At 36.9% G+C, this 24528-nt stretch overlaps 2 protein-coding genes across 2 annotated transcripts in view; both read right to left on the bottom strand.

The window, feature by feature from the left end:
* Ube2g1 (ubiquitin-conjugating enzyme E2G 1) overlaps positions 1–6349 on the bottom strand; it is a 43491-nt gene extending 37142 nt beyond the window's left edge. Inside the window, exon 1 of the mRNA XM_075291096.1 lies at positions 6125–6349. Coding sequence (XP_075147211.1) covers positions 6125–6170 — 46 coding nt within the window. The 5' untranslated portion in view covers positions 6171–6349. The remainder of the gene's footprint in view (positions 1–6124) is intronic.
* A 3236-nt stretch (positions 6350–9585) lies between these two features.
* On the bottom strand, positions 9586–16331 carry LOC142239951 (uncharacterized). Its single transcript, XM_075311682.1, has 2 exons — positions 16007–16331; positions 9586–11244 (listed from the first exon to the last, which is right to left on the bottom strand). Exon 2 carries the CDS (start codon positions 11160–11162, stop codon positions 10083–10085), a length of 1080 nt encoding a protein of 359 aa, XP_075167797.1. The 5' UTR covers positions 11163–11244; positions 16007–16331; the 3' UTR covers positions 9586–10082.
* Between the last annotated feature and the right edge of the window lie 8197 nt (positions 16332–24528).

A 24528-nucleotide genomic window follows, 5' to 3' on the forward strand; every position in this document is an offset into this window, starting at 1 on the left:
ATTACTATCTTAAATGTCAATGTCTTCGGCAATGACAGCAACAGCAAACTAAACTCGATGAAGGTCTTCTAAAAGGACTCTATATTTTTGTAAAGTATTTTCCAATAAGAGCTGATATTTTGGTATATTTTCCAAAGTTTCTTGTATTACGGAGAAATGTAGAAGTTATTGTATTAGATGCTTTATCAGAGAGAATAAAAAGACAAGAGAACGAAACTGTGAAGCGAAACTGCGTCAGTAGGTGGCAGTCATGAGGAAAATTTCTCTAATGTCATGCAATTTTTGTCGGCGCTTCTCTCAAATATCATACAATTTGCGTCGGCGTCCCCCAGTTCAGTTCTCTGTCGGCTTTACGAAAAGTATTTATTTTTATAAATGTTTTCATGCCATTAAAGTTTTTGGCAGACAATTTGAAATTATAACTGCCGATGACTTTATAAAGAATTTATCAAAACAGCGCTTTGACCGCAACGTCGGTAATACCAAAGCTGCATGCATTATGCGACATCTATACGGTTGACGTTTGTTTTCTTCGCAGAAGAGAATTTTTCGTCCTCTTGTGTTTTTATTCTCTCTGACTTTATTTTATCTCAAAATGTCGATTAAAAAATGACAAAGATTTTTGATAGACAATAAAAATTTGTAGTTGTTATAGCAGAAAAAACTAACGCAGTTCCTTATTTCGTCAGCGATATTTGTCGAAAACTTTTAGCAAACACGTTTGCTAATTAAGCAGTATTTGTTTGTTATTTGTTACAAAAACTGTGGTTTTAGCAAGCATTTTTGCTGTTCCAACAATTTTTTGGTGTACAATAAACTCATCCACCATGAACTTCATAGACACCAGTTATTTTTTTAACTTTAAACGGACTAATTGGACTTCATTTAAACAATTTATTGAAAACAAAATTCTAATATCGACAGAAAATTTTGTGGTATCCGAGTCTATTGAGATAAACAAAATTGCTAAACTCGCGACACGACCACTTAAATAAAAAATTAACCTACACCGTAACAACTAGCGGAGTAATATGCTCTCCAGATTAAAATCAGGTGTCAAATCCTTTTGAAGAACATTCCAAATTTTACTGTTAATAACAAAACTTATAGATGTGACAGTGAAAATATAAATAACTAGCATACGTACACTTTATTATCAGAAACTTGTCTTACTTCCTATAAGCACTCTATCGATAGAATCGTTAATTCAAAAGTATGTAGCTTTTTAAAGAGAAAACAGAAACGAACGAACGAAGACGAAGAAACAATTCCCACAACAATTGAAGAAGTTTCACATATAATAAAATCACTGAAAACTCTGTCGCCTGGAATTTATAATAATTAAAGATCTGCCAGCAAAAGCCATACAATTATCAGTCATCTTTAACTCTTGTTTAAACTTGAATTATTTTCCTGTTGATTTCAAGAGGGCTAAGGTAATTGAAATTCTTAAACCAAACAAAACTCAAACGGATCCACAAAGTTATAGACCTTCTTTTAGCTTGCTAAGTAATTTGGGAAAATATTTAAAAAAGGCATTTTGCTTCCGACAATTCTCTTATTGCAAAGGAACAGTTCGGGTTTAAAAAAGAACACAGTTGCGTTCATCAAGTCAGCAGATTGAAAAATATGATACTGACCAAACAAAACAAGGCATTGTCCATGAAAAAAAAGTTCATTGTTCATCAAGTTCATTGCCAGTATACACCCATATACCAAATTTTAGGGCACGATGAGTAGAATCTAAATCTGAAATAATTTCATCCTCTATAGTTTTTGAACAGTGTTCACATTTGTTTTTAACTTTAACTCAATCGCCACTTAAAGTGAAAATCTCTCGAATTCTGGCAATGAACTGATGAAATTATTTCAGATTTGGATTCTACTCATCGTGCCCTAAAATTTGGTATATGGGTGTATACAGCCCCCTCTATAGTTTTTGCACAGTGGTCACGTTTGTTTTTAACTTTAACTCAATCGCCACTTAAAGTACAAATATCTCGAATTCTGGCAGTAAACTTGATTAAATTATTTCAGATTTAGATTTTACTCATCGTGCCCTAAAATTTGGTATATGGGTGTATACTGCCCCTCTATAGTTTTTGCTCATTTTTCATTTTAACTATTTACTCTTTCTAAAGTTAAATTTGTTTCTCTGTTAAGCATCGATACAGTTTGGCATAATGGTATACAGTAATCCCTCGATCTACGTCGTGATTGGTTCCGGAATTTGACAACGTTAATCGAAACGACGTAAACCGAGGCGACGTAAATCGAGGGATTGCTACATATGAATTGAAATTCAGTGTAAATAAAGATGATGTTAAATGTTGAAAAAATAGGTACTTTTAGTTAATGTCATGGCATGGCCGTAAGTTCGGCCATGCCAAAACTTATGTACCCTCTACGATGGATTTCGTAGAAAGTTCTACTAATTTAGGGTTCGGTTTATATGGTTTATATTATATATATAAACCATATAAACCGCATGGTTATTAAAAGTCATATACTAACAGCACGTACCAAATTTTAGGCGGATCGCATAAGATTTGCTCTTCCAGGAGTCTCCGTAAGGCAGATCTGACGGACAAAGCTAGATCGACTCAGAATTTCTCCACGACACAGCATATACAAATATACTTTATGGGTGGGGTCTGAAACTAATATTTCGGTGTGTTACACACGGAATGACAAAAGTTAGCATATCATAAAAGTCATATACTAACATCACGTACCAATTTTTAACTGGATCGCATGAGATTTGCTCTTCCAGGAGTCTCCGTAAGGCAGATCTGACGCACACAGCTAGATCGACTCAGAATTTCTCCACGACACGGAATGACAAAAGTTAGCATATCCCCCATCCTATGGTGAAAGGTATAAACACCTTTTAACTGATAGCCAATCAGGATTTCGAAAACAACGATACTGTACAACAGCTCTACTAGATGTTGTGGAAGGCATTAAGTCTACTTTGGATAATCGAATGTTATCATTTCTCATATTACTAGATCACAGCAAGGCCTTTGACACTGTAGATTACTCTTTGCTTCCACTTAAACTGCAGAAACTATACCAATTCCCTAGTACGGCTGCAAATTACTGTATATGTGATAAACAAGGTAATTCACGCATGGCCAAAAACAATGGTCTAACCCCAAAAAGTCAAAATTCTTACTGATTGGTAATAGGAATACAACATATATTACAGCAATTTCTCGATTTACGTCGCCTCGGTTTACGTTGTTTCGATTTACGTCGTAAAATTTTGTGTTCCATCCAACTTCGATTTACGTCGTCGATTTTTTTGCCAACTTTATCAGAAACGCCTTCCATAGGAGAAATAAGTACCAATGATGATAACAACGAAACATTTATTGCTGAAATTCTTACCGAAAATTTGTCTAATTCTGATTGATATTGCATATATCACGCATTTGTCGAAGTAGCGATGTTTTTTATATGTATACAACGTAACGGGTTGTCATTTGCTTAATTTTTAAACTCTGATATTTTTGAATAATGATAGTTTAATTCGATTTACGTCGTTTCGATTAACGTCGTCAAATTCCGGAACCAATCACGAAGTAAATCGAGGAATTACTGTACTAATATTAACGTCATTATTGGGAACACAGCGTACTCTCACCGAGCAATCTTCGTATCGTCTTTAATTCAACGCTAACGTGGAACAATCACATAAAACGTACTGTGGGTAAACTCCGCAACATGTACGAAATTCCACACCACTGAATATTCAAATACTGTTAGCCAAATCCTATCTTGTTCCGACCCTTCTTTATGGTTGCGAAGTGTTTGCTAATTGTGATGTTGAAGACAGACGGAAATTAAATGTTGCCTATAATGATATAGTCAGATACACTATCTCAATACACCTAACTGTTAAAGCTATATTTCATTGTATTTTGTATTCTAGTCAAGCTTGAATAATTATTTTCTATTTGATACCTAAAATATCGAATAAAATCAAATTATCTAGTTTCTGCGATACGATGAAATATAGCTTTAACAGGTTGATATACGGACAATTGTTTGAGATGGTGTATGTCTTCGACAGGAAACGACGAGGTAGTATTGCTACACAAAATAATTTAATAATTTAATATATATTTTTTGTAAATCATTTTGGATTTACAAAATTTATATCAATTCAGTAAGTCGTATACAAAATCAAAAGTTGTGCACTGATTGTAATGAAATAAAGCTCATTTTATTCGAAATATATTTAACAATGTTTCTGGACCAAAACTGTGATTTTTGTCCCATTTTTAGGAATTTTTAAAGAACAATTCTTTTTTAATTTTAATTTTTTTTTTCAAAACTTTAACGATATCTTTAAAACTACTTGGAAAATTGAAAAACAATGTAGGCACGGTTTAAAGAGAATATTGTTTAGGATTTTCGATTGTTTTTCTTTTTTATTTACTATGGTGAACCGTTTTAAATTTATTCCAATATATGTAGCGGAAGTGCCTTAATTTTGAACATAACTCGAAAAGTCGAGGTGAAAGAAAAAAAACCAAGTCAAATTACTAAAATTTTGCTATAAATTTCAAATCTACACAAAAAATTTCAATTTTATTCCCCTGTGTTAACTTAATCATTAATGATACCCAGAACTATAATTACGTTTACCAAATGATTAGAAAAGTTTAAATAATGTTTAATTGGATTGTAAGAACATTATAATAACATTTATGTTATCAAATGCAACATCAAACATAGCATTTTCAGAAATTTCATTTCATTCAAAACTTATTTAAATTCCATAATGGTTGCAGATTATGCAAGAGCAAGAAGGGTCTTTTAAAAAAGAAAGGGTTCTGTAATCCAGAATTGTTGTATTTTTAAGTTGAAGTGCTTTATTTAATTTTTATACGAATACATTTTTGTTTGATTAAAATATAAATTTTTAAATCCTATTTTATTGTAGGTAAAGAGCTAAAAATAGTGACAATTTTTAATCAACTAACGAAAAGCAAGTCACTTCATATTTTGTTGTCTAGTTGGAAACGAACATATATTATATGTAGGTGTCAAGGAAAAGTATAAACATTGTTAACATTGGAACTCTCAGGCCAAAAGTTTGAAAATACTCATTTTTGATAATGGACATATTTTCATACAAACGAAAAAAATATATGAGAACGCAAATCAGGACATTTATTTATATCGAAATATGGACCGCCACATTTGGCATATTTTATTATTATTGATCAAAAGAAACATTAGCTACATGTATCAAGCGAATTGAGTGTAAAAAAAGGTTTTTTAAGGAGGAGCGCACATACTTAAAATCTGCAAATCCGGCTATATATAAAATCTTGGACCAATGTAGTCCATCAATATAGTATTTTCCCTTTTATCGAGAAATTGGAAACTGATATTTAAACATTACAAACGGAATGGTAAACCTATTACACACCTCTCTATTGGTGGTAAGTATAGAAAGGAATATATTATAAGAAATTCCCATTATGGAATTGTATCGAGTTGATTATCTCTAAGGAAAATTGGGGGCACGTCCTATACAGCATATAATGAAGCTATTGTGAATTAATTGTTAGCAAACATACACCATAAAATATGACACTCTCAACACACATAAGAGATCGCTAGGGATCAATATGTGACATGGATCGAAGTGTGGATATCTGAGATGAGCACTTGTCGCAGAATTTAGTAAGCAAAATTAAAAATTTCATTAGGCTCAGAATCAATCACATTTAACAATTATGCACAACTGATGATATGGAACCGGGGATCAAGTTAATGTACAAAAAGTGTCTGTCTCGTTACCATCGAAAGTTTAGTGGTGAGTCACATAATTCTGGAAGTAATTTTCATCTATTAATATAAAAAAAATCAAAACGGACGTGCGGCTATTTATTGAACTCAAGAAAACACGAGGTGCCCCCTATCAATCATTGAACCAATTTATACAGATGGTGGATAGCGCATGGTAAATAAAAAAATTTCTGCAAGCGAAAGATTCCACGAAATAAGTTTCAGAATGTATATCCTTTATACGCCTTATAAACGCTGTCGAACAATATAAATATACATATATCGCGTTAGTAGTATAGGTTTATCGAGATCTCACCTGCCAATTGCTTTTTTAAAAGTAGCGATGACTGAGGTTCAGACATATTTCTTACAAAAAAAAACTATGATACTTGGTGTGCAGAAAATAAGCTACGGCCCGTCTTCCCTTTTTTGGTTACGTTTTTGAACGGTCAGGAGCAAATAAAAGTATACAACACCGCAAACTTTTGACCGTAATATTATTAAACCGTGTATGGTTACAATCAGGGTTGGAATTCTACTACTCCCACTGTACCAATTTATCTACAAATTGTAATTTCCATTGTAAGTGTACGAAAATAACTATGAGATGAGACATAAAACCCATTACCTAAATGGCGTCCTGCCACCGCATATACTTCGTTCACACTATAATATTACGTTCACACTAGGAATGAAATCTTTATACTCAAAATCACAAAATTTTGCGATTGGTATCGAAAATAATATCGTGCGAATTATAATGCTTGTTCCAGAAATCGCGCTAAAGCGTATGGAATTGAAAATCGCAAAATTTCAATTCCAAAATGTGTCATAGCTGTTATGCGCTTTACAGACTATCAGTTATTCCGGACGACAGTGCTCGTGTCGGACATATCCCATATATTGTGCACATTATAAGTTAAGTCCGAAGGTATAATCGATACTGCTGCATGTTTATGGGATCGATAACACATTTACCGATTATTTAGTCATCGCCGACAAGTCGTATCGATCCGACACACTGAAAGATTCTTTATAAACACCGACATTCCGTCCGGAATAACTGATAGTCTGTAAAGCGCATAAAGCGCATAATCCGTAATCATGAGATTTGAGGTTAAAGGCAGATTAACAATGCCAAATGCAATTTCAAATACAACTACGGAATTTTTTAGTGATCTAGTTTAACTTTTTTCGTGAATTTTAATTATTAATTTAAATTGCTTTATAGTTCCATACCCACTTATATTTTCCCGATCTTTTTTTTAATTTTTGTTATGAAATTAAATTAAGTTTTTAATATTACTAATAACAAAAAATTAAAGACTATCACTTTAGAACGTGTAAAACTCCCGAATATGGCGATGTTTTGTTCTGAAATTCGCTGAAGTTCACTAACGTGTACATTTTCGCTAACGTGAACTCTCTTGGGTTTAATTAGTTCACGTTACCGCGAGTGCACTGTATTTCTATTATCGGGATGCGGGCTTAAACCCTGCCAACATTTTTTGAATATGGGACGCTTCAGAGAATCCCCACTACGTCGAAAACAGTCGTATACGATATCCAAAACTCCTCGGAAAAGCGCCGTCACTATTGAGAAGTTGTACCACGCCAAGTTACTACAAAAAAGTATCGCATGAGTGCAATTATTAGGAGCCCTTCCGGATACATTTAGAAGGACGCCAATAAGAGCCCCTTAAAAAAATCGGACAAAGTGCATTTTAAGATAGTTGTAAAAGAATCATTGTGGTCAAGTAAAACACGATTGTTTAGATGTTTATTAATTTTATGAAACATTTATAAATTCTCATAAATATAACATTTATACGGCTATCACATCACATTTAACACATTTTTATGCATTAATAAGAGATTGATGTTGAGTTACAAGTTGTAAGTTAAATGTTGTAGCGTCTATCAGACAGTACTTTTATTCCCAATGGAGGCAGCGTGCCTGGAAAAATATTTGAAAAACTATCACTTTATTCCATTTGGAAAGTCAAAAATTGTTCACCAATTTACTTTTCACAATTTTAAGCGTAATAACATGTTTTCAGCACTTTATTTTCGTTTTCATTGAAATAAATTATAATAAGCCAGTTGCGCTTGGTGTTTCACAAAATATAAAATGGCTCTTGTAACAATAGTGATGGCAAAATACTTTCATGCGAATAGTGATGGCAAAATACTATCACAGTTTGCGATTGTTGCAGTGTCACTTACGAGTCTGTGGTAGCGATGAGGATGAAATGGAAAAGCGCCGTCACTATTGAGAAGTTGTACCACGCCAAGTTACTACGAAAAAGTTTCTCATCAGTGCAATTATTAGGTGCCTATTAAGAGCAATTTCGAAGGACGCCAATAAGAACCCCTGCAAACTATTAGAAAAAGTGCATTTTAAGGTAATTGTAGAAGAATCATTGTGGTCAAGTTAAACACGATTGTGTAGATGTTTATTGGTTTGATTAAACATTTATAATTTCTTATAAATATAACATTTTTCGGTTTATCTCATCGCATTTAACATAATTTTTTGCATTAATAAAAGAATGATGTTGAGTTTTAAGTAGCAAGTTACATATTGCAGCGTCTATCAGCCAGTTTGTTTATTTTCGATGGAGATAGCGTGCCTGGAAAAATATTTGAAAAACGATCACTTCCCTGCCAGCATTTCAAGGTTCCATTTCATCCTCATCGCTACCACAGACTCCTGCAAACTATCAGGGGTTCTTATTGGCGTCCTTCGAAATTGATCTAAATAGGCACCTAATAATTGCGCTGATGAGAAACTTTTCGTAGTAACTTGGCGTGGTACAACTTCTCAATAGTGACGGCGCTTTTCCGACGAGTTTTTGATGTCGTATGATTGTTTTCGACGTAGTGGGGATTCTCAGAAGCGCCCCCAAATTCAAAAAATGTTGGCAGGGACATAGCATGGGAAAAACGTCATTTAGATTTCTACACTGTTGGCCCCAAATTGGATGGACAAGTGGGTTTCGAAGTATATTCGAATAGCGAAATTAGCATGAAAGTACCATACGTTATTATGAAAATCCCAATATGGTATTGAAAATAATACTTAAGCGGTATTAATATTTATACCATAAAGGTATTGATGTATAAACAGTGCGATATTACTAAATAATACCAAAACGGTAATAAGTTTAATACAAATCCGGAATTTGTTAATTCATTTTAGTTTAATAAAACACTCAAAAACTTTTTCCTTTAGTGTATTTAATACATAAAATACATACATATACCACATCAGTTTTTCATGCAAAGTTATTCTCTAAATTCTATGTCCCATCGCAGGAACTGAGGCATGCAGTAAAGTTGTTTGTAGTGAGATTTGGAAAGCTTATGTATGTCTCGCACGCATTTAATGAGAGAAGGATTCTGAATTAGCAAATATTAATAATGCTAAAACATATTATACTTACCGATGCTTCGCTGTGTTCACAAATTTAAGTTTGCGTTGATTTCCCAGAAATGTTGTAATTTACTAGCCTATTTCCTTTTTTTTTTGTGCAGAAAATAAACTACAAAGGCGACCAATTAGTTTTTATCAACGTCGACATATCATATGTTACGGGGATGTGATAGTTCATACCATAATAATACAGGATGTAAATCATTTGATATAAAGTGGTATTACAATTAATAGGTAATGTGATCCAATCAATCAATACCAAACGGTAATGACCATTGAATATGCGGGATTTGAAATTATGAAAAAAGAGAATAAATAAAACACTAGGGTTTAGAATTTGTGTCGATTATGGTATTTTTATTGAATAATTGTCGTGAACAATTATCTTTACCTTTGTTGTGTTGTGAACACAGAAAGCTCCCAACAAGAAGTAGCATAAAAACAAACGAACAAAACAGAATGGGGCAAGGAGGCAAGCAATTGACAGAAAATAGTACGCACGCGCAAGGATGTAACGAACCGTAGTTAGGAAAGTAGGATACAATTAAAAAGGGGAAAATATACGTTACGTTTGAACTTAAACATTGCCGCCCGCCTTGCAACATCCTGGTATGTTGGAATAAAATTAGTAAAAATTTAGCATTATTCTAATTACAATCAAAAAGGAATTAAATCAAAATATAAATTCAAAATAATTAAATAAATAATAAAATTAACAAGCGATAGTTCATTTGTTTTCATGTGAGCATTTTATTTCAGTTTTTTTTTCCAAAAACAAGTTGGATAGTAAATCCAGTGCGTGTAGTAAACACGCATTTTATTGGAATAGCAGATCTCCTTACGAAGAGCATGGACCCGATATGACCCACCCAAAGATAGTGTATTGGGCTAGGGGTTGACCCGGACTCGAATGGATCTGGCCGCGCATAACTTGTGGATAGATATCCGGTCCCAAGATCAGAGCCACACCTCTGCTGCGGTAAAATTCGGGATCCGCTAATTGAAAGCCCGGGAAGTGCTCGACCAGTGTTTCCGAGACTGAATCGGAGGGAGACCGAACATGGGACAAATCGCCCACCCGCAGCGTAACATTTACCTTTTGGTTAGGGTTATGTATGGAATGGATAGTGAGACGACAGAAATTATCGCTATCTACAGACGACGTGGGAATTCTAAAATAACGGACAAGCGAAGAACAAATTTGGCTAACGCGTCCACAAGGATCCAATAGTGCCCTCGCTGGTACAGCCCGATTTCCAAAGAACAAATGGACTATTAAACTTGGTGCCAACGAGGTAACATATTGGATACTTGTGGGCAACCTAAGAGTCGGACAGACAGCGGGAGGGGCTACACAAGCGGACGGATAATTTCGTGAACGAGACGGACCATGGGTACGAACGGACTTCGTACCATTAGGAGGATGGAGGAGGGTATGATGCCTCTCAGAACAAATGCGACATTTCTGAGGGACTGGACATTGATGGAAGCTATGACCGTTTCCGAAACAGTTCGAACACAACCGGTGGAGCACAACGGTGCGAAGCTTCTTTTCATGGCTCAATCTCTTAAATGAGGGACAGTAGTAAAGGGGATGCCTTCTACTGCAAACCACACAATTTCTAATTTTTCTACCATTCGAGCCCGAGTGTGGTCCAGATCGTTGAGTATCATTAGCTAACGGGACCGTAGTAGACGGTTGCGCGGCTTGAAGTGGCCTACAAACTATCGGGGCCGTAGTAGACGGCTGCGCGGCTTGCAGATTTTGGACATAAGGTTCTGCAGCATTTAAGTTTATAGGGGATGGTGATGAGCTAGTAGCAGCTACATTAATGCTAACTTTGGCGGCTTTGGAAGGAGATGTCAATGGAATGTGGTTTGGTGTAACGTCAGCAGTATGCTGACCAAGAGTAGACATCTCCTCGCGTTCCTAATCAGAGAGCATGGCCACGTCGTACTCGGGAAGTTCCCCATCGAAAAGTTCCTTAATCGATTCCATTCTAAAGTATTAATAAAACGTGTTAAAATCGTAAGATTTAATTGGACGCCTAACAACCCCAATTTGAGTCTAGATTTCGACGACGCGTACGTGATAATAAGATCTTGAAAATAAGTATTGATTATCTCTATTAACCATTGTTCGAGGCTGGTGCCGAATCACCCTAAGCCGAGTTTTAACCCAAGGCACCCTATACTGAATATGAAGTACTTGCAATATTAATTGATTCTTGACATGGACAGATATTTCTTGAAGAAACGCACCCAATAACATAGAGAATCGACTTGCACATGACAATACAATTGGGTATTTCTTAGTGTAGCAAAACGGGAGCGATTTCGACAGTTGCACATTAAGACGCATAAAACCTTCTTGGTCCAAGAAGGGGTTTAAAGGCAACAGCGAAGTTTCCAGTGGTAATAGCCTTTTGTCAACAAAACATTGATACTCCCCAGAAAAGTGGAGTTGCTGTGATATAACAGCCAACCGTAATTTCACCGCCTTTATCTCATCGAAACGAATCGCTACACTAAGCGGTGCAAACCGATGTGATGGAGAAGTTCCTTGCAAGAAACGATACGACGACAGTCGATATTGAAAATAATTGCAATCTTCAAAAAAGGAAGAATGTATTCGTACATAATTTACCCCCGCGTATGCCTTTTCCGACACATCGGAAAAGACATGACGTTCAACCAAAGAATTCGACTGGGGGATACCCGTAGAGTCAATCAATCCACGAGACACGATAACCTTCTGCAACTGTAAAATAAGCAACAATAAATCGGATCGTAAAGCCGGACCGACGTGAAAAATATTGTTCAAACGAGCACTATTACAAATATAATTAGAAACATCGACAATCGAACGTAATTCGGTAGTCTGTCCTCCAAAATTAATTACGGGGTGATGTGACAAGTAGCAAGAATTGCCGTTAGAAGTTAGTGGACCACTAACTTGGTGCATATGATCCCGGGTAAGGTACCTGCAATCTACCTGATCAGATACCAATCCAATGTTAAATAGATGTGACTGCGAACGCCCGTTCCGTAAGAACCGTTCAAAAATAATCGGTCGATAAATTTCCAATTTAATGGTTAATGGCAACTTGGTGCAACATGGGTGCGAAATCACAAATCTACCATCCGAATCGCGGCACGAGGTTCGACGATCATTATCCTCACAAATAATGTCGGAGGGTAAAAGAATGCTACTACGAGGCGTTTCTTCTGATTCCCAGAATCTAAGAAGAGGCTTATTTGAAATGTCTTCCTCGAAAACTTTGAGAGTAGTCGTGAAGACCTGTAAAGATGAGCATGAAATAGGACCAGTGACAATCCAACCGAAAATTGTCCTCTGCGCTATAAGTGTACCCAACACATTTCTTTCAATCCCTTCTAAAAGAATATGTGGATACAAATCGGCTCCTAGTAAAAGATCAACCGCTCTGCCTTCAAATAGATTCCTATCTGCCAATTGTAGCCGAGAAAGGCGAGGATCGTCGCCCACCGAGACTTGGCACGATGGCAAATTTCCCGAAATCTCAGGCACAACGAAAGCCGTGATTCCCAAGGATACGGTAGTATCTATAGAAGAACTCAAAGTGAATGAACACTTCTTATTGATAGTCGCAGAGGGCGCTTGATTAACCCCCGAAATTTTTACAAAGGTGCGGTCACACGAAAGTTTCAGTTGGTGTCTCAATCGTTCACTTATGAATGAAGCCTCAGAGGCTGGATCAATTAAAGAACGGACGGAGAAACTTGACCCCTGGTGAATAATGTTCACCATTGCTGTGCCCAACAGCATAGTCCTATTTTGTGACGTATGAAAAACCTGCCTCGAAGCAGCAGATGTAGATGGCATGAGATTGTTGGAATTCAGATTTTGATTTTCATTACTTACGGACGGAGCAGACATTGAGGACTGAACAACCGGAGCGACATTGGATGAGCGGTGTAATAATGAGTGGTGTCGTTTATGACACACTGAACAATTAAAGGAACTCGTACAATTCGGAACCTCATGAAGGTGCGAAAGACAATTAACACAAATTCGATGTCGTTTGATTGTAGAAAATCGATCATTCACCGAGATAGCCTTGAATTTGGAACAGTCGCGAAGCGAATGAATCTGTCCCGGACATAATACGCAAGAGGGTTTGGATTTTCGCGTGGTGGAATTCGAATTAGAAGTTGCAGACTGAGGACGATTTGATGGACCCGCATTGGTGAAATGCGCCCTAATTTTCCTGTCAGTAGTTTTCGAATTGCCGTTTATATTTCTCAAATCGTGAACGCACGTCAAAGTTTGAATTCTTTCCGTGAGAAAGAGATCCATGTCCCTCCAAGAGGATAAAGCAGCCTTATCGCGAACCGATTGTTCCCAAAGATTTACGGTAGAGCTAGGCAGCCGTTGAATACACATAAACACGATAATCGGATCCCAGCCACTCGTATCGACTTCATAGACAGACATGGCGGATAAACAAGCGCGAATACCGCGTTGAAGATCTTTCAAACCCGAACTCGTTTCCTGACTCAGAGTTGGCAAATTGAAAAGCAGTTTCAATTGGTTGTTAACCAGCATACGTGGATTGTCGAAATTTTCCCTAAGAGCATCCCAAGCTAAAGTAAAACTCCGACCTAATAAAGGAAATCGCGAAACGATTTCTCGAGCCTCGCCACTTGTCTTTCTGACGAGATGACAAAGACGTTCTATGTCAGATAACCGAGCGTTATTTATATATACAGCGGTAAAAATATCCCTGAACGAAGGCCAAGAATAGAAATCACCGTTGAAAACGTCAGTGTCACACGGTGGCAGGGGGATATGATGAACTGCATCCTCATTCGCGCGCGAAATATGAGAAATATTAATTCGCATTGAACCCGAGGGGCTATCATGACCCGTAGCCGCAGCTAGAACCCTTGCTGGAGTCTGAACCGGTGTAGAGGTTCGGTCGTGAACAGAAACCCGAAGTGCAGAAGTATTTCGTGTGGTAGATTTCAGCCCGTCTAAAAATTCATTAATTGTCGAAAGACAATGAACATACGCCCGATATGTAGACTTATACTTGTCGTCCGCCGATTGCACTTCTTTCGGCTCAACCGCGTTTGATGACGAAAAATAATCTAAGCATTTGTCATAGGCCGATTTTACGTCCGCCCACAATCCCCGCAACTCAGATCCCTGCACATCGAGAGTGTAAACCGTATGCTCGGTAGGTTTTTGCAAGTCAAACATTGCGCCAAATGTAATCAGAGCATCCGACGCGCGAATAAATGGTGGTAGTGGACTGACGGACATGCTGAACAATTGATGTAAATAATAGAATAAAACAATTTATGGAAAAACGATAAAAATTCGCAAATTGTCGTAAATCGACTAAATTGTTACCAATGACCGAATGTAGGGTACAAATCGCGTATTAGAACGAAGATTCACCCGAACTAGTCACACAAAACTCTATCGTAAACGGAAATGTATTAAACCGCGCACTGCGAAAATACACCAAATTCAAATTTCCGATTCAAAAAAAAATACCGACAGTAGGGTGTGCGACGATACTGTACGGAATATCAATGAAAAGTAAAAATATTTCAAATAAGTTTATAAATAGGATAAATGAAACCAAAAAATTTTTAATAAACACGATAATTAAAATTCGCTGAAATAAGTCGTAGACTACCGGCTGTAGAGTGCAAATACAATTTTTCAAAATTGACTTTAATACCCTTGTCCGTGAGACCAAGTATGAAATCAAACTTCAAAAAATTATACAGACTCAAAAATTAAGAAATTTGTTATAAATATATGTATGTAGGGTGTCGTGAACAACCTACTGTAGGGTGAAATTCCAAAAAATCAAATTTTAATACGTTTGCCCGTGAGACAAAGTATCAAATTTTTGGAAAAGAAAACTAAAAAAATCGAAAATAATCGGGAAATCTATAGCTAGTAGTGACTGTAAGTTGTCGTGAACAACCTACTGTAGGGTGCCAATGGATTAAAACAAGTATTATGATCGGTCGTACGTGATACGCCAATTATAATATATTAACATTGAAAAAATTATTTTTGCAAGTTAATGTTATAATACCACGACCCGAGACTGTATACTAATTGTATGTCCGAAGACTGTATTGCAGACTGTATATATATGTATGTATATTTGTATATTCGTAACAGCAGCGTGGGTGCGTTGCAATGCTCTTACTAGTGATGCTGTATGGTGGTGGTTTCAACGCACTGAGAGTAAAGGAAAACGATCAAAACAAAGCTTGGCTTGGGTATGCGATCGCGAAATGAACTTTGAACACCCAAACGTATGTTGAAGGTATTCAATGGTTATTGTTAGTGTAAAAAACCGAAGAAAATAAAAGAGAGTTTATTTAAGAGACTTTGTAAATGAAAATCAACCACCAAATCAAACAAAAGAAATGAAATGCACTACGCGGCAATTAAATTATTCGAACAATGTATTATTAGCACAAATTATCAAAGCAAAATATGTTGATTTTATGCAAATATACACCGTAAAATTATGGGTATTTAATGTTTAAATCACAAATAGGATATTTTATTATTAAGAATTAATTTCTTGACACAATACAAAGAGGAGAGTGGACTGTATTTATCGATACGGAACGCGTAGGGGTTTTTGTAGTCGACACAATTAGAATTTAATTTTTCAATAATTTCAAAACACCGAACAATCGCACTTTTGCTCACATATGAAAAAACAAAAAAACTATACGCACCTTATTAAACAATTAGATGTATTGGAAAGGGGAAAAGTTTTTGTTTTTCTGATGGTCGAGAACCAATGTGAGATGCAGGGCAGTTGTTGTTGGTCGTGAACCAATTGTATTTGCCTGTTGTGCGAAAAAGAAGAGATCCAATTAATAAGCCATGAGCTTTGAAATCTCCAAGGTATCCGGGACGAAGTGACCAAAATGAATATGCGGGATTTGAAATTATGAAAAAAGAGAATAAATAAAACACTAGGGTTTAGAATTTGTGTCGATTATGGTATTTTTATTGAATAATTGTCGTGAACAATTATCTTTACCTTTGTTGTGTTGTGAACACAGAAAGCTCCCAACAAGAAGTAGCATAAAAACAAACGAACAAAACAGAATGGGGCAAGGAGGCAAGCAATTGACAGAAAATAGTACGCACGCGCAAGGATGTAACGAACCGTAGTTAGGAAAGTAGGATACAATTAAAAAGGTGAAAATATACGTTACGTTTGAACTTAAACAGCCAAGTACCGCCATTTTTCTACCAGTGTAGTCTGTAGGCGGTAGGCGAAACATTTTTGCCGCAACGGCAAATACAATAAGCTTGACGGCGAATAATTCCCTTTTTCACGTTTCCTAGCGTTTTTGTTGTCAATACAGCATGCTTTGACAATATTAAACAATGAAGTTGAATAAAAACATACAATGGCTTGTTATTTGTTGAGTTATTTCAAGAAAAAATAATCTACACGTGTCCAGGCAACAGCAATTCCTAGTGGTGAGTTAAAAAAATTGATAAGTGATGGCAACGCTATACCAGTTTTCGCCAAGGAGTTAGAATAAGTTTTAATTTAGCGACACGCCGCTAGCCGTCACGGTATTCCGTCGCGGATTTTGGGCTTCCCATAAGAAATACACGTAAATAAGTGTTCGCCTACCGCCTATAGCTATGGTTATATTTACACACTTAGTTAGTGTCAAAGAAAGCGTATTCACGTTAAGGTAGGTACTATGTTCGGTTTCCGCAGCGAAATCCAATACAAAACCAAAAATGCGAAAAACTATCGAAATATTTTTTCGTTTGCGGTACTTTGTTTTTTTTTCGAGTTGAAAAACTGACGTAAAGCGCACAGTCCCTAATTAGATCGTGTTAAATCCTTCCATATGTTGAGATTAGTTAGTTTCAAAACATGGCGCCATTTGCAATGTGAATTAAGAAATAATTTATTTATTCAAATGATTTGAGTGAAATTACAACACAAATGTGGTTCGCATTGTTATTTAAAAATGCAATAAGATCGATTGACAAAATAAAAATAACCATCTAGCGGCTCCCTACTACATGATAGAATAGAAATAATGTACATAACATGAAATTTATAGAAAAGTGTTAACAAAATAAAGTTCTATTTAGTGAATTTCATTTTACAATCGTTTCTTCTTCCTGGGTATAGGGATAATAAACACAAATACTGGCCGTGCATCGTAATTATAAAGAAGGCAGTGCGATAATGATTAATAATGAGTTAATGACAAAATCCAGCATTTTCTAGCAAATATATCTAAAGTTATTTTAGTTTCAATCTAGACGAACGATTCGTCTCGAGTCGATTGTGTGTTTCATGAACAGGCAGTAAATTGCTATGTTCCAAAAATAAAATGCAAAAATTAATTATGCATATATCTTGCATTTTATCGATTCAAAACACTGGTTGAATTTTATAACGTGACTGAAATAGTTATAAAATTATACATTGGGAGAGTATAACAAGAAACATTCTTCAGTAAACCAGCCACTTTGCATCTCAATGTATTAATTTCAGTCAACGAAGAGTTCCTGGTATAGAACACTAACATCCCTTTGTGACGAATTATCTTGCGAAATATAAGTCGGGAACAGTGACTTTTGCTTGGGAACTACCCTTGAACGTGAGTTATAGGCTTATGTTGATTGAACAAAAAGTTTCACTTTGACTATAGCTATTGTATGGTGTACGTGTTTTAACTGGTCACCCCATGATGTTGTTCCCCCCGAGGTAACAACATTGGCAAATGAAATGGCGTTATTATCCTTTGTGGGAACCGTGGTGGTGACCACTGGATTTGAAATTGCTAGTGAGGCGGCAACAGCATGGGCATAAGTACACTCTTGTCCGCAGGTATTGCAATGCGATTGTGTAGATATTGTGGACACCAACGAATTAAGTCTGTTGATGAATGAGTCCATTGCTGCGCATGATGTAAAAGTTAGCATAACACCGGAATTATATGTTTCTTAGATGGGCGTTACAAATTGACGGTATCCATTTGGAAAAGCTGAAGAAGACGACAATGTACCACATGTCGTTAAAGCTGTTGCCGAATGTGGTAAGACACCAGGAGTAGAGCGGCTGGCGTTTTATTCTTAACAATTATTAGTGTCCAGTGCTGTGTGAGGTTTGTTTGCAAAACAATTTAAAAACTGGTAGAAAAAACTTTTCAAAACAATTATCATGAATGCGTGTGTGTAAACAATCTAATCAGCTGCTGCGTATACATATGTAATAATTTTATGACGTTTGGCGATGTTGTCAATTAAATTTCGGAGAAATAAACGCGAAATATTTCCAAAATGGCTGTTTTCTTCCTTAGAAATCTATTGTCAACACTCTCATTTTTCAACGCGAAAGAATGATTTAGGGACTTTTTTTCGTGCCAATAAACATAGTACCTACCTTTAGTGTGTAAATATAACCATAGCGATAGGCGGTAGGCGAACACTTATTTACGTGTATTTCTTATGGGAAGCCCAAAATCCGCGACAGAATACCGTGACGGCTAGCGGCGTGTCGCTAAATTAAAACTTATTCTAACTCCTTGGCGAAAACTGGTATAGTGTTGCCATTGCTTATCAATTTTTTTTAACTCACCACTAGGAATTGCTGTTGCCTGGACACGTGTAGATTATTTTTTCTTGAAATAACTCAACAAATAACAAGCCATTGTATGTTTTTATTCAATTTCATTGTTTAGTATTGTCAAAGCATGCTGTATTGACAACAAAAACGCCAGGAAACGTGAAAAAGGGAATTATTCGCCGTCAAGCTTATTGTATTTGCCGTTGCGGCAAAAAATTTTCGCCTATCGCTATGGTTATATTTACACACTTATACGGTGTTCACGTTACCGCGAGTACACTGTATTTCAAAATGTCAGTTTTGCAGTCGAAGATTATGATTACACCCATAAAAAATTATTACCACACGTGCTCAAATCGAAACCGAACGTTATTGATAGTTAGCCAACCCCGTATGGTACAATATCGATACCGAACGGTACAAGCGGTACGCAAAGCATGAAAGTACCATACGGTATTGGGAAAATACCAATATGGTATTGAAAATAATACCTAAACGATTTTAATATTTATACCATAAAGGTATTGATGTATAAACAGTGCGGTATTACCAAATAATACCAAAACGGTATTGGGTTTAATACAAACCCGGTATTTATTAATACATGTTAGTTAAATAAAACACACGCAACAAAGACTTTTTTCTTTAATGTATTTTAAAATACATACATATACCTCATTTTTTCATTTTATAATTTTCTAAAAGTTATTCTCAAGTTATTCACTAAATTCTCTGACCCATCGCAGGCACTGCATGCTTCAAGTGGTTTGCTGTGAGATTTGGAAAGCTTTCTCTTACGCATCTAATGAGAGAAGAATGCCGAATTAACAAAAATAATAATGCTAAAACATATTATACTTACCAATGCTTCACAAATTAGGTTTTTGGTCGTCACGTTTTCCAAGAAATATTGTAATTTACTCGCCTACTTTCTTTATGTGCAGAAAATAAACTACCAAGGCGACCAATTAGTTTTTAGCAACGGCGACATATATGTAATGGGGATGTGATAGTTACTACCATAATAATACCGGATGGAAATGATTTGATATAATGTGGCATCAAAATTGAACGGTAACGTGAACTAAACTATTAATACCAAACGGTAATGGTCACGTACCGCCTTTTTTCTACCAGTGTATCTTAAAATGCACTTTCTCCGATTGTTTGAAAGGGCTCTTATTGGCGTCCTTCTAAATATATCCAGAAGGGCACCTACATCCAGAGAAATGGTTGGTTGCAATTCGATAATTACAATGAGGAAATGATGTCAGTAACTTTTTTGTTACAAGAACAATGTTTTGATTATTTTCCCCATTATACACCCAACACGACCATAAAAAAGTTCACAGGATCAAAACGAAATTCCCATAACCATTCAATTGGTTACAGTAACCAATGCCGATAAATTTGGTTTTATGCTGCATAAAATTGTTGAGCTAACCACCAGCATAGTGAGACCTACATCATGGGAATCAACAAATGACTGGTACAACCAAAAGTTGAGTATACTAATAGAATCTTAGTTCAATTATAGGACGGGCGTAAGATAGTTGTTGCAACAAACAAATATTTAATCAACATCGACATGGTAAATGGTATGACGCTACAAAATTTGCAAAACGGGGAACAGCATTTACTTGATAATAGTCCGCAATACATTGAATAAAGTTTATCCCATAGAAAAGAAGTTGCCTTCAGGTAAGTATCGCACCGATTTATAAAAAAGGAATATTACAAAAGTTTCCATAAAAATTGCAAAAAATTACAAATAAATTACAAAAAAATTACAAATACTTTTTACGGCAAGCTAGCTTTTTTTTATTGTATTAAGAATACAGGACGAGTCTAAGTCGATTTGTATTTATATCTAGAGGCTTAAGGAAGAAATTGGCAAGTATATATTGAATTAGGTTCTGTAGTTCGACCACATAATTGCAACCTAATAACCATCTGTCATTGGTATACAAACATTACCTATAAAAAATTGTAAATTGTAATGTAAATTGATCTCACATATATGTAGATCAAAAGCCTTTGTTGTTAGCACTTTTTGTATTTATTTTCGTTGTTGCTGTTGTTGTTGTTGTAACAGTTTTTAGTGATTTCATCCATTTTTATGTTATACGCTTTGGTACTTCAGCTTGTGGCTAGATCGAGGAACTCTGCGACTAAGGTGGGATGCGTCCAGAGTGACCTGGCGATAAGTCGGGTTGGTTTAGCTGGGCAAGAGAAAAGATGACGCGTGTCGTGTGGCCCTTGGTTGTAAATTGGACATAGGTTAGGTTAGGTTAAAGTGGCAGCCCGATTAAATTTCAGGCTCACTTAGACTATTCAGTCCATTGTGATACCACATTTAACTAAAAGTACCTATTACATATGGGCACTTCTAGTCTTAACCACTGAACCTTCTCTATTATTTACTTTTGTGGTACCAACCAGATTGCTCCAAAAACATTAACAAACTGCTTAAGTTAACGTTTTCCAGGTCAGCCAGTAATCTAAAGCTATATGCTCCTAAAATTCGCTTACGCCTTACACAAAAAGCAGGACACTCACACAAGAGGTGTTTAATTGATTCCTTTTCCTCCACGTCATGACAGCTTATACAATAGTCATTATACTTCGCACCTATAGTTTTTGCAAATTCGCCTATCAGGCAGCGACCCGTTATAGCAGATATTAGGAGTGCTATCTGACGCCTTGAGAACACTAGCATATCTAGTGTGCGGTTTAAGTTTAAATGGGGCCATATTTGCTTGGTGTCGTTACAACCCTTGCAATTTTCCCATCGAATATTGGCCATCATAACAGCCTTCTCACGCAGTAAGAGCTTGCAGGTGGCCAGAGCCATACCAACAGATTCTAGTTCCCCTGGAATATGTAAGGTAGTTCCTAGCCTTGCTAACACATCTGCTTTACAGTTCCCCGGTATGTTCCTATGACCAGGCACCCATATTAGGTGAATATTGTACTGCTCAGCCATCTCGTTGAGAGATTTGCGGCAGTCGATGGCCGTTTTTGAGTTAAGGAACACAGAGTCCAAGGATTTTATTGCAGGTTGACTGTCTGAGTATATATTAATGCCAATATTTGTTGGAACATTACTTCTCAGCCAATTCACCACCTCTCTTATTGCCAATATTTCAGCCTGAAAAACACTACAGTGATTAGGTAATCTTTTCGCTATTCGAATTTCCAGATCTTTAGAAAATACTCCGAACCCCACTTGTCCATTCAATTTGGAGCCATCAGTATAGAAATCTATATATCTTTTATTCTCCGGGGTCTGTGTACACCACGCCTCACTGTTGGGAATTAGAGTTTCAAATTTTTTGTCGAAAAGTGGTTTTGCCAGGGTGTAATCCACTACGTTAGGCACATCTGGCATTACTTTGAGGACCGAACTATGACCGTACATTTTTTCCGACCACAGCGATAGCTCGCGCAACCGCACAGCCGTTGTTGCAGCTGACTGTTTGGCCAAAATGTCTAAAGGCAATAGATGTAGCATAACATTAAGGGAGTCTGTTCCTGTCTTACTAAATGCGCCTGAGATACATAAGCTCGCCATACGCTGAACTTTATCTAAACAAGTCGGTTTCTGAAGTGCCGGCCACCAGACTACAACATCATATAGCATTATAGGTCTAACCACTGCCGTGTATAGCCAATGCACAATTTTTGGTCTTAGTCCCCACTTTTTCCCTATTGCCTTTTTGCACGAGTACAAAGCTACCGTGGCTTTTCTCGCCCTCTCTTCAATATTAAGCCTAAAATTCAGCTTCCTGTCCAAAATAACGCCAAGGTATTTTGCACACTCACCAAAGGGAATTTCAGTACCCCCTAAGAAAATGGGCCTAACCGTGGGAGTTTTGCGATCTTTGCAGTACATGACTATTTCTGTCTTTGCTGGATTTACACCAAGACCATTATCTTTCGCCCATTTCTCAGTCATCCGGAGAGCTCTCTGTATAATATCTGATTGTGGATGGGAATTTTTCCCTGACTGCTAGAGCCACATCATCTGCGTATGCCACCACTTTTATCCTTTCTTTTTCTAGAGAAACCAGAAGGTTTTTTATAGCAACATTCCAAAGAAGAGGTGATAGAACTCCTCCTTGGGGAGTGCCTCTGTTCACATACCTTTGTATGTTTGCTTGCCCTAGTGTGGCTGAAATACGTCTCTTCATTAGAAGTTCGTCTAACAGCCTAAGTATACCTGGATCAACATTCAGAGTTGTCAGTCCATTTAATATCGAGCTCGGATGGACATTATTGAACGCCCCTTCGATGTCTAGAAACGCCACGATTGTGTATTCTTTGACAGATAGTGAGCTTTCAATAAAGCTGACCAGTTCATACAATGCGGTCTCAGTAGACCTGCCCTTCGAGTATGCATGCTGTCGTTTCGAGAGCAAACCTGAATCCACGCTAGTTCTAAGATACATGTCTATCATCCTCTCCAGGGTCTTAAGTAGGAATGAGGATAAGCTGATTGGTCGGAAATCCTTCGCACTCGAGTGAGAGGTTTATCCTGCTTTAGGTATGAAGACGACTTTTGTTTCCCTCCACTTTTCTGGAATATATGCTAAGTTTCCACATTTTTTATATATCACCGTCAACCAGGGGATAATTCTTTCAGCCACTGCCTGTAACTCCGCCGGAGTAATTCCATCAGGTCCGGGGGATTTGAATGGTCCAAAGCTACTTAAAGGCCATTTTATTCTAGATTCCGACACAATTTCCTCGATAGGAAATGATCGCTGAGCCTCTGTTACACCGCTGAAACATGGTTCAACCGTCTGATTTCCAGGGAAGTGTGTGTCCAAAAGCACCTCCAATGTCTCCTCACTGGACGTTGTCCAATTTCCCTCCGATGTTTTAATGAAACCTGGAGCGGTGTTAGTGGATGCTAGTACCTTCCGTAGTCTGGAAGCCTCTGACGTATTCTCAATACTGCTACAGTAATCATCCCAAGAATTTTGTTGAGACCTTCTCAGTTCTCGTTTATATTCTCTCAGATTCATCTTGTAAGTGTCCCAATCCTCCGGAGCTCTTGTGGACTTTGCTTTGTTAAAGAGCTTCCTGCAGGATTTCCTCATATTACTTAACTCCGTAGTCCACCATGGCGGCCGATTTTTTCCCCTTGGCTTTCCTCTAGGGCATGCAGCTTTCAGTGAAATGTTGAAGGCCTTAGTAATCCGCTCCACTGCGTGTTCGATATCTTGCACAGTGCTCATATTTGTCTCGGGCACTTCCGGTATCATCAAATTGAACGATTCCCTATACCTATTCCTATATATACCTATTTCCTAACATTTGGCGGAAATATGGTCTTTGAAGTACGAACAGCCAATCTGAAACTGATGTAGCGATGATCTGAGAAGCTATGTTCCCTCAAAACTTGCCACTCAGATATCTTATCATTCAGTTCCGGAGAGGTCAACGTTACGTCCAAAACCTCTTGTCTGTTCCTGGTGACGAAGGTTGGTGCATCTCCCTTATTGCAAACTACCAGGTTAGTACGCAAAATATACTCTATTAGCGACTCTCCCTTGCATTAGTATCACTACTTCCCCAAATACTATGATGTGCATTTGCATCGCATCCCATAATGAGTTTTGTCTTTGTTTTTAGTGA

Source organism: Haematobia irritans, chromosome 1 (assembly GCF_050003625.1).
Source record: "Haematobia irritans isolate KBUSLIRL chromosome 1, ASM5000362v1, whole genome shotgun sequence".
In the NCBI taxonomy this organism is placed as follows: Eukaryota; Metazoa; Arthropoda; class Insecta; order Diptera; family Muscidae; genus Haematobia; species Haematobia irritans.

What these genes read in the sequence shown, in the direction of transcription:
- LOC142239951 (XM_075311682.1), bottom strand. Translation starts at nt 11,162, where the DNA reads ATGTCTACTCTTGGTCAGCATACTGCTGACGTTACACCAAACCACATT.